This window comes from Apodemus sylvaticus, chromosome 1 (genome assembly GCF_947179515.1).
Source record: "Apodemus sylvaticus chromosome 1, mApoSyl1.1, whole genome shotgun sequence".
Classification (NCBI taxonomy): Eukaryota; Metazoa; Chordata; class Mammalia; order Rodentia; family Muridae; genus Apodemus; species Apodemus sylvaticus.
The window spans coordinates 96,317,689-96,329,339 of record NC_067472.1 but is presented as its reverse complement, the minus strand read 5'-3'; the positions used below and the strand labels follow the sequence as shown (position 1 = coordinate 96,329,339).

Here is an 11,651-nt window from a genome sequence, read left to right as displayed (position 1 = left end):
GATGATGTTCTCAGAGTTGGTTTTGTAACGACTGCGGTCCAGACTCACGCCTAGAAAATGAGTCTGAGAAAGACTAATGAAGGCCAACGACCAGAAAGGATTACTGATTGACGGCAGGGGATTTCAGTGGTGGGAGGACAGGAAAATATCCCAGGTTAAAGTGGAGGAGTAAAGAGAGAAGGGTGTGTTTGTGGGATTGTGGCCTCCTGGGTGGATATCAGAGTGCAGGGAGCTTTGAAAGCCAAGTGGAGCCGCGAGTGTGGCACATGCCTTTAACACAGGGACTCGTGAAACACAGGCAGGTGGGTTAGAATCCAGCCAGAGCTGTGTAACGAGAATGACAAGACAGAACAAAAATCCACAAAGTAAGTGAGGACATTGAAAGGTAGTCATCCAGAGGAAATCATCAGATAGTGTGAGCAGCAGTGCTTTAAGAATTTCACACACTTGTACACACACAGGGGCATACACATCACACACACACACACACACACACACACACACACACACAATCCACAAAGAGATAAAGAAAAGACCTCAAAATGAGGGTAGAGCCCTCTCAGAGCAGAGTCCAGGATGAGAGTTAATGGTGGGGCTGACACAGCCGGCAGGACTGGAACAGGAAAATAGCATCGATAACTATTTCCAGCACTTCAGGACTAGAAGACTATGGGCTAAATAAGACTGGTAGCTGTCTCTTAGAAAACAGAGTTGGGTGTGTGTGGTGTGTAAAGACAGCAGGCTCGGAACCCAAAGACAGACGTGTGAGTACAACTAACAGATGGCTAGGATGGGAAGCTGGGAAAGACATCAGAGATCAGTGTGACAGACAGGGAGGGAAGTCTCGACATCCTGACCCGGCTTAGCGACAGTTGGAGCCCGGGGGTTGAGGGAGAAGGAAGGGCTGAAGGTAGCCATGACAACAGAGGCGTGAAGGAAGATCCACAGAGCAGCTGAAGATGCCCTGACGTGGACAAGACTGGACAGCGGTGACGCTGCGCACGGGCGAAGACAACAGTAATGACAAGCAACCGTCATGAATCCTGACTAGGTGTCAGGCATGGTTATCCCCTGAATAAACTCATAGAAAATTGCTGTTATTAGTTTCCTCATTTCTACCCAACATGGAGAGGAAGTGAAACTGAACAATTAGACTCCAGAACCTTGGTTTGGTTTTGGTTTGGTTTGGTTTGGTTTGGTTGGTTTTTTTGCCCCCTCCATTTTCATGTGCATGTGGTACGCATGTGTGTATAGGTGCGTTCGCATATGTATGGTCACACGAGGGGTGTGTGTATGTGCACACTCTGCATGTGCATACAGAGGCTTGAATCCCCCTTGATCGATCTTCTACCTTTTTCAATTGAGTTAAGGTCTCTCAGTGAAGCCCGAGCTTGCCCATATGACTAGCGTTGATAACCTGCTTGCTCTGCAGCCTCTACCTTCACACACCCACCTGGCATTTGCAAGGAATGCCGAGGATCTGAACTCCAGGCCTTATGTTTGTCTGCCTGCCTAGTGAGTGCTTAATCGCTGAGCCATCTTCGCAGGTAGTCCCAGAGGCTTGGGAAGCATTGTGCTAAACTGCTTAGGGAAGGAAGACTATGCGAGAAAAAGATGCGTCTAAACTAATTGCAAGTCAAGGGAAGTGTGTGGTGGTCACTTAGCACCCAGTGGTTACCAAGAGCAAGACAATCTCTGAGTAGTCACTCTTCAGCTTTTCATACTTTGCAGAGAGCCTTCCACCAAGGCTGTGGTGAGTGCTACACTCAGAGTTCTTACCGCAGAGACCAGCATGGGACTCTCTGTCTGCATGAGATACCTTGTACTTCTGAAACCCAGGTAAGCAACATTTAATGAAGGTTGGTATTGGGGGATACTGTGTGTCCTTGAAATCATTAAACTACGGGCTGCTGCAGCAGAAGACCCCATTTTGGGAAGAACTGATTCAAATGACTCTCAGAGCCGGGTCCAGGGAGCTGCAGTCGGTTGTTTGAGGCTTCTTCTTGGTCTCAGTCTCATCTGGGTACAAGAGAGACTGCAGGTAGCTGATATACCTGATGGCAGCCCTGAGGGTCTCCACTTTGCTGAGCCGTTTCTCCAGGTAGTCCTCCGGCAGGTGCCGCCGCAGCCGGGCATAGCCTTCGTTCACACACTTGACTCGCTGCCTCTCTCGCTCATTCCTCTTGCGGATGAAGGCCGGTCCGTAGGTATAGTCACAGCGCCTATAGTTGCTGTAAGGCATGGGGAAGGGGAAGGGGTATGGGTCCCCGTAATTGTTCATGATCAGGGTATCGCTGGAAAAGGGCAGCAGAGGCAGCTCGTCTGTGTAAGAGGCTGGCCCTGGGGCCTCGGGGCATAGGTGGACTGTGACCATGGGGTCCAGGTAGAAGGGTCTGGACAGCGGCAAGTGGGCAGACTCAGCGAAGACCGAGAACCTGTCTGGAGGGCTGGGGTAGCTTCTGGTGTCCATTGTCTTCCTTTTTCACCTAGAAACACAGGAGTGCTTATCAGGTTGGCCAGATTAAAAAGAGCAATTTTGCTCTACTTTCTTCATGATCCAGGTCTTATAGATTTCTGTTTAGGACTCATATAGAAAAGTAGACAGGGTTATAGTCATTTGTGTCGAGGCACGGGGGTGGTGGGGACGTCCAGCACTCAAGAGGATGAAACAGGAGGATAGCTGTGAGTTCAAGGGCAGCCTGGTCTACATAGTAAGTTCAAGGATAGTCTGGGTTATATAGTGACACTGTTTCAAAACATTACCACTAACAACACAAGAAAGGAGAAGGAAGAAAGGAAGGAAAGAAGGGAGGGAGGGAGGGAGGGAGGGACAAAGGGAGGGAGGAAGGAAGAAAATAAAGGTGAAAAGTTAGGAAAGGAGAGGACTTTTTATCTTTTCATCAAAAATGTTATTACATCTCTCTCTCTCTCTCTCTCTCTCTCTCTCTCTCTCTCTCTCTCTGTGTGTGTGTGTGTGTGTGTGTGTGTGTGTGTGTTGTTGGGGGCACTGAACCCAGAGTCTTGTGCATGATCAGCGAAGTGCATTGAAGTGCACAGCCATCACTTCTTGGCCTCTGCTCTACAGGATAAAGTATGCAGGAGCCTCAGTGGGCTTTCCAGTCACCTGGGACTCGCAGAAGGAGTGCTGTGTGCTTCCATTGTGACGGCTCCTGGCTGTCCCTTGCTCTGTGCCCTCAAGCCGGTTCCCTAAACCTGTCCAGCCTCACTCGCTTCCCATGCGCACTTGAGGTATCGGCTATCCTGCAGGGGCTAAAGGGGCTTTTAAAAGTCCAAGAGATGCATCGAGTCCTGGAATTAGGTCTTTCCCTTTTTCTTCACAGATGGATATTTCTGGAGCCTCTTTCTCTGTACCTCATAGAAAAAGCTAGAGCCCCGGGGCTGCTTCTCAGGGAGTCATTTTCCAGTGTCTCTCAGAGTCGCAGGCTTGGCACACTAAACAAAAAAGAAGCGCAGCAAGAGCAAGCAAACTAAATGTTTCTAGGCAGGGTTAGACAACACGGGTGCCTCTCTCTCATTTGTATTTTTGAGCCTAGGTCTTGCTGTGTATTTGCTGGCCTGGTATCTGTTAGCTGGCTGAGGCAGGCAGGAGCCTGGGCCTGGGCCACCACACCTCACTGGGCTCTGGATCCTCCTTACCTGGGCACAGCAGGAACCCTACAGACCTTGCCAGGTGGGGGAAGGAACAGGCTTTAAGACCAGATCCTAGTGTTTCCATCTTTGTGAAAAGGCCAGGGTATGACCTCTGAAAAGATAAGAATCAAAAAGGGCTTTGGGGGCTGAGGGGGCTGGAGGGGGGCTGGGAGGCCACAGGGGTGCTGTGGGGCTGGAGTGTGGGTGAAGAAGGAAGGGGTTGTAAGAAGCCACAGTGGGACTGGCTGGAAATGGAGTGAATGCCTGGGAAATGTGTGCTAAAGAGTCTGGGGAGGACAAGTGATGCGGTGCCAATTACAATCTAAAACGGAGGAGCGGGAAGTGGGAGAGTCCAAATCACTGACCAAATGACCCACAGGAACTAACACAAGACAAACGTCTCTGGAAGATTAAACAGGAGCCAGAATTCTGTCAAAAAGAAAAAAAATTGCTGAGAGAAGAAACTAGTTAGGAAATCCCCAAGCCAGGAATTCAAGAGGCTAAGAAAAAAGGACAGAGATGCAGCTCGGCTGGCAGGACTCACTTGCCTGGCATGCACGAAGCCCTGGGTGCAAATCCCAGCACCAAATAAACCAGAAGCTTAGGCCAGCCTAGGCCAGCCTGGGATCCAGGAGACCCTGAGTCAAAACAAGACAGAGCTGGGGATGTGGCCTGAACCAGTCATTTGTGCCTGCAGCCAACAAGTTAAGTGAAACTAAACAACATCACCTTAACACAGCCTAAAGTCACAGAGGGGATGACGGCCTGAGTCTCTCTGGCCTGTGGGTCTCCATTAGGATACTGACATGAGTGTCTCCATGTGTGTATACGCACCACATGCGTGCCTGGTATCCAAGAGGCACACACTAATCGTGTGCAAGGCCCTGCATTCAATAATTCAGTATCTCCTCTCTCTCTCTCTCTCTCTCTCTCTCTCTCTCTCTCTCACACACACACACACACACACACACACACAGAGGGAGAGAGAGAGAGAGACAGACAGACAGACAGAGACACATGAGAGAGAGAGAAAAAGAGACAGACACAGAGACACAAAAGAGAAAAAGAGACAGAAAGACAGAGACAGAGACACGATGAAGGGGGAGGGGAAGAAGGAGAGGAAGGGGGAGAGAGAGAGACAGAGAGAGAGAGAGAGAGAGAGAGACAGAGAGAGAGAGAGAGAGAGAGAGAGAGAGAGAGAGAGAGAGAGAGAGAGAGAGAGAGAGAGAGAGAGAGCCGAGGGGGGTCTGTGTCAGATCCTCTGGTCTGGAGTTACAGGCAGTCGCAAGTGGCCTGATGTCCTTTCTGGGAACCAAGTCCTTTGCAAGAGTAGCAATGATTATAACACCTGGACCGTCTCTCCAGCCCCCAGCGTATGGTCTCCAGCCCCCCAGCATATGATCTTAGGTATTAATTGATGTTGTGGGACCCGCCCCACTGTGCATGGTATCATTTCTTAGGCAGGTGATCTGGGCTGCAATAGAAAGCCCGCTAAGCAAGCGCCAACAAGCCAGAGGGAGAGCCCGGAAGCCGGGTTCCTCCACAGTCTGCCTCAGGCTCCTGCTCCTTGAGCTCCTGCCTCGTTCCCCTGGATAGCAGACAGTCACTTGTAAACTGAAGCAAACTTTTTCTTCCCCTAAGGTGCTTTAGGTCAGAATGCTTTCTCACAGCAACAGATGGGAAACCCGAACAGCCAGGTTCCTCAAAAGTAAAGTGGATGTCGTCAAAGCCAAAATAAAAATAAAAAGAATTTTGAGTCATGCTTTTTGCCCTGAAAAATAACTTAAATAATATCTTAACTCTTGACCCAGATGAAAGCTGAGTAATTTGTTTACACCACAGGTAATTAAGATTGTACATTTTAATTAGATTTTGACTAATTCTTATATTTTTGATTGTGAGCCTAGTCTTTTTGTTCTTTTTCTTTTTTTCTTTTTTCTTTCTTTTTTTTTTTTTTGGGGGGGGGGGTTTTGGGTTTTTGGATTTGGTTTTTTTTTCAAGACAGGGTTTCTCTGTATAGCCCTGGCTGTCCTGGAACTCACTCTGTAGACCAGGCTGGCCTTGAACTCAGAAATCCACCTGCCTCTGCCTCCCAGAGTGCTGGGATTACAGGCGTGCGCCACCACTGCCCGGCATTGTGAGCCTAGTCTTTAAAGGCTGAGCCATCTCTCCAGCCCTTGACTAATTCTTAAAGCATGGCTTGTCTGAAGACACACTGATGGTCAGGCCTTTCTACTGAGCATTTCCAAGGGCTCCACCCATCGGGAGTAGGAAGTATAGGAAGTATGATCCATTAGTTCACACAAGAGAATTTAACCCTACAATTTAGGAAAAGGAAAGCAGGAAGAGCAGGAAGCCAAGGGGAGTCTGGGGCTGTGGGGCGGGGGCTTGGGCACAAGTGTATCTCAAAAGGAAGTAGTGGATATTAATGCGGCCATTCCAGGCTGACACACACACACACACACACACACACACACACACACACACGGCCGACAAACACGCCTACCTTGGGACCATCTCAGGTTTCTGTCTTAGAGCTCTTCTGGGAAATAAATAATGAAGTCTTAATGATAAAATCCTAAGAGCTTCTTGATGCTCCACTGAGCATAAAAATGTCAACTTTCATAATTAAAAAAAATCTAGAATTTAAAAAATAAATTGTGCATACAGTTGAATTATGGGGTGGGGGAGCTTGGAACTACCTCCTGCCCCCTCTCCTCAGCGACTATGGTATATATTGCTAAGGTTTCAAAGTCAGCAGCAATGCTGGTGCCAGATGCCAGAACCTAAGTTTATGAGATTTCATCAGGGGGACCATCTGAGCCTTGCATTGTGTGGGTCATCGATTTCTTAAGACAATAACATAATCCTATTGATGACAAACTTTTACCAACTGTGCCTGGAGCTTTTCTTAAGAATCATACTCTCCCCCTGGCCCACTGTGGAGAAGTGTCTCTTACCTGTTTTGTAGTTCAAGATGCTGTATTTGGGGCTGAGTCTGACGGAACCTGATTTATAGGTGGTCATTTAGTGAAAATATGCAAAGTAGCTTACAGTTAAACAGAACTGGCTGGCCCTGGCTTAGCTGTGTGTGTGTGTGTGTGTGTGTGTGTGTGTGTGTGTGTGTGTGTTTCTGCCTACTGTGGAGCTATGACAGCACCTGACAATCTAAGCTGAAAGGTTTGCTTATGAAACTAGACACTTGGGACAGATTCTTTTGTTTAGGGGGCACTCCCACTCATCCAGGTTATATAAAATTATTTATTAAAAATACAGTAGCCTCATAATATGCAAATGCTGGTCAATTCTTTCTTTAGAGAGTAAGACCAGTACTGAGAAGGTCCATGAGACCTTTGCAGAATGAAGTGGGTAGTGCAATACAGCAGCATGACCCTGATAGCCAGAGCTTTTATAGTAGTAAAGTAACTTCCTCCATAACAAACCAACAAACTAGGGCTTGCGATAGTACAAGTGTTTAGGTTTATATACGGAGAGAAGTTCTTACTGCCCGCTTCCTTCAATCAACAGAAACTGGTGAGTCATGAGTAAAACACATTATAATATAATATAATATAATATAATATAATATAATATACTTAAGCATATTTGTGCTTCAAAATGTGAAACATCTTGGGAGATGACTCAGCAGGTAATAGTGCCTGCTTCACAAGCACGAGGACCTGAGTTCAAATCTTCCAGACACATATAAAAAGCCAAAGGTGATTCTATGTGTACCTGTAACTTCAGTGCTGGGGTAAGGGGGCAGTCAAGTAGAGACAAGAGGATCAATGGGACATGCTGGTACTGTGAAGGACCCTGCCTCAAAGGCACCTGACACCCTTTCATCACACACACACATACACACACACCTTACACATACACATCATGCATGCACACACAAGCAAAAAATAAAAAGTTGGATTTTCTGAAAATGCTTATTAAAACATATAGGAAAGGGGCTGGAGAGATGGCTCAGTGGGTAAGAGAACTGACTGCTCTTCCGAAGGTCCTGAGTTCAAATCCCAGCAACCACATGGTGACTCACAACCATCCATAACATTCTTCTGATGACAGCTTCAGTGTACTTACATATAATAAATAAATAAACCTTTAAAAAAATATATATATAGGAAAGATCTTCATTTTAACTAAAACAACCAAGTACAATGTGGCCATGTTATAATCTTAAACATCTGCAAGATAGTCTTAGAAAATGGAAATATTTACATTAAGTGCAAGAAAGAAAACCTAGTATTTTAAAAGATTTTTACATTTTTATTTATGTATCTCTGCCTTTGGGTGTGGATATGTGCACTTGCAAGTAGGTACCTATGGATGCCAGAAGAGGGCGCCAGATCCCCTGGAGCTGGAGTTAGAGGTGGTTGTGAACAGCCCAGTGTGGGTGCTGGGAGTTGAACTTGGGTCTTCTGCAAGAGCAGCAAGAGCTCTTAGTTGCTGAGCCATCTCTCCAGCTAGTGCTAGATAGTTTTAATGTCAGCTTAGCACAAGCTAGAGTCAGTGCAAAGAAGGAAACCTCAGTTGAGACGATCCCTCTGTAAGATTCAGCTCTAAGGCACTTTCTTAATTTGTGATTGATGGGAGAGGACCCAGCCCTTCGTGGGTGATCATTCTGGGCTCTCTAAGAAAGCAGGCTGAGCCAGCCATGAGGAGCAAGCCAGTAAACAGCCATTCTCTATGGTCTCTGTACCAGTTCCTACCTCCAGGTTTGAGTCCCTGTCCTGACTTCCTTTGGTGATGAACAATGATATGGAAGTGTAAGCTGAATAAGCCCTTTCCTTCCCGATGTGCTTTTGGTCCTGGTGTTTCATTACAGCAATAGTAACCCTAAGACACAGCCCCAATACGTAACATTTATTTATTTATTTTTTATTGATACTACATAGTCCTGGCTGTCCTGGAATTCACTAAGTAGAACAGGCTGACCTCAAATTCATGGAAATCCACCTGCCTCTGCTAACGGAGTACTGGGGCTAAAGGTGTGTGCCATTCTTGCCCAGCCCAACAAAACATTTTAAGATAATTGTAAGGTATCTTGTTCTGCAATTGAAAGATAATGTCACATTCACTTCTCTGCATAGTCCACAAGTTGTGCTGACATTCTTTTCACCATTAAAAACTCTGAGTCTTGGGCTGGAGCAGAATGCTTGCCTAGCACACAGAAGCCCTGGTTTTGACCCTCAGCATCACACAGAACTGGGAATGACAAGATACTCCCGTAACCCTAACACTTGGGAAACATTGGCAAGAGGATCAGAAGTTTTGAGTTATCCTCAGCTGTGTATTGAATTTGAGGACAGCCTGGGCTACATGAGAGCTTCTAATGTTCTTTGAGACCTTTTCAGCTTTGCACATAGATTTTAGAACCAAATTTGGACTCTGTCATCCTCTAGATTCAAATTTTGACCTAAGTCTTATTTGATATCGATGTCCAGAATAGTAGTCTTAATATAAATAATAGATAATAGTCTTGCTGTAAAGACATTTTCCAAGACTTCACCCTGGTTTGGAGTAAAAGCAGTTCTCAGCCTTTGGTTTCTGTATCAGCCTTGGCCTCTTCAAAGGTAGTTTTCCTGAGGCTGAACAGTATTTCAAGATTAGACTTCCTGGTCTTAAGTGACAGACACACCTGCAAGGAAACGAGATCTGGCTGCGAAGATTAGCCACACGTGGGCAGAGGTCATGCCTTTGCAGCAGCTGCAGCTACCTACCCAAGGCCTGTGGCTTTCCTTGGTTGAATACAATGTTTCTTTTGGTCCAGACTAAAGATGATTAGCTTAAGTACAAAGAAGCAAGACAGGTTTGCTTTCTTTAAGAAAGCTCGAAGAACACCCTTTCCGGGTTGCACAGAGAGAAGTCTGACTTTTCACTTCTGACCCATATGAAACTAAAATTATATCATTTTAAATGTTCATTTTTTCTTTTGTTTCACAAGACAGTATTTCTTTTAGAAGAACATATGATCAAAGATATTTCAAAAGTGTTTTCCCTTTTGTGTTTTTTAAAAAATTTGTATGCGCATAGATGTTTTGCCTGCATGTATCTCTGTGTACCATATAACCTGTGGGGACAGAACAGCACTGGATCCCCTGGACCTGGAGTTACAGGTTGTTTTGAGCTGCCATGTGGGTTCTAGGAACTGTGCTCAGATCCTCTCCAAGGGCAGCAGTGCTCTGCATCTCACCAGCCCTTCTTTTTGTTTTTGCGATGGGGAAACTTGACAAGTAGCTGAGGATGACCTTGAACGTTTGGTCCTTCTGGATATACTACCCAGTGCTGAGATTACAACCAAGAGCTGCCACATTTTTACTCTAAGGATCAGACCTGGGACTTCATGCATTCTAAACAAGCACTCTACCCCAGCCATTTTCTCCTTCTAAGAACGTTATGAACCTTGGTGTGTGTGTGTGTGTGTGTGTGCGTGTACTTGTGTGTGTGTGTGTGTGTGTTTATTCACTTGTGAATTTCAGAGGACAGCTTGCAGGGGTTAGGCTCACTCTTCTACCCAGTGAGTCCCAGGAATTCTCAGGTCATTGGGCTTGGTAGTAAGCACTGTAACCTGCTAAGTCATCTCCCTGACCCAGGTGTACTTTTAAATTTCAAATTCTCCCCTACCTGTTCACTGCTTGTACATAGGAAAGCACCTCATTTTTGCATTCTGAAATCTAGAGTGACTGGGACACTGTGACGGTTCTGCGAAAGAAGGGCCACACGGCCACACAGGCCAGGGCTAAGCAGGCCATCTTGGCAGCTCAGCGATGAGGAGATGTGGAGACATCCAAGAAATGGGCTGCTGGCCAAGACAAGCAGTATTCCATCACTAAAAGCACAGCCAAGCTAGATCGGAAGACAGAGAAGCTGCATCAGGACAGGGTGACCCTGTAGATGGGCAAAGCGACCCAGCGGGGCCGGCAGGGCAAAGGCCTGACACAGAAGGCCCTGGCCGCGACAATCCACGAGAAGCCGCCAGTCATCGCAGACTATGAAAGTGGACAGGCCATTCCGAATAACCAGGTTTGGGGCAAAATTCAGAGAGCCATCGGCCTCAAGCTCCTTGGGGAGGTGGGGGGGGGGGAGAGGACATCGGGACGCCTATGGAGAAGAGGCCGGAGGCGAAATGAACACAAACCCTCAAAGCCAGTGGTTCTGGCTGAGCTCTTCCCGCTGGTCCCCCAGGACCACCAGCACTGTCCCGGGTCTCCTGACATGGTCAAACGGAACACGGGGGTCAGGCCTGTGTGCCCCCTCAACCATAACCAGTGTCTAAGACAGCAAAACCTTGCAAAGTGGGGGAAAAAAAAGTGTCTCAAGAGGACATCCTTGTCTCCTCTATTCAAGGGGGAGGACTTACAGGGTGAGGTTAAAGTGTCACAAGAGGACGTCTGTGTCTCCTCAATCTCAAGGGGAAGGTTTCTAGCTTCTCACCAGTAAATATGATTTATTATCACATAAATATAAATGTTGCAGGTTTTTTTTCTTGACCTGTAGACTATGCTGGCCTTGAACTCCTGGCAGTTCTCCAGCTTGTTTCCCAAATGCTGGGCTTACAGGAAAAGCCACTATATTCAGTTTGTAATTCTTTATCTGGTTTGGGAAATTCCTCTTATTCCCAGTTTTGCAAGAGCCTTTCTTTCCTGTGTGTGCATGTGGAGAACAGAGGCCACCCCGTGGGTCCCCCTTACCTCTCTCCGGGGTTCGAGACAGGATGCATAGGAGGGATAGCTGGTCTACTCCACTACTGCATGCAGCTTTTTACAAGGGTCCTGGAGATTTGAACTCAGGTTTGTGTGGCTAGATTTTTTACCCATTGAGCACTCTTTATGATTGCTATATATATACATATACATATATACATATATACATACCCTATATATACATGTTTTTCATACATATATATGTATATAAATGTGTATGTGTATGCATGGGTCTCATTTCACAGCCCAGAGTGACTCTGAATTCCAAGCAACTCTCTTGCCTCAGTC

General features: G+C 46.6%; 1 protein-coding gene and 1 pseudogene across 1 annotated transcript; one reads left to right on the top strand and one right to left on the bottom strand.

Annotated features, from left to right (window-relative positions):
- Window positions 1-1,945: 1,945 nt before the first annotated feature.
- On the bottom strand, window positions 1,946-2,470 carry Ascl3 (achaete-scute family bHLH transcription factor 3). Its single transcript, XM_052175266.1, has one exon. The coding sequence runs from the start codon at window positions 2,468-2,470 to the stop codon at window positions 1,946-1,948; it is 525 nt and encodes a 174-aa protein (XP_052031226.1).
- Window positions 2,471-7,288: 4,818 nt separating this feature from the next.
- LOC127680907 (endothelial differentiation-related factor 1-like) lies at window positions 7,289-10,790 on the top strand (annotated as a pseudogene).
- Window positions 10,791-11,651: the final 861 nt, after the last annotated feature.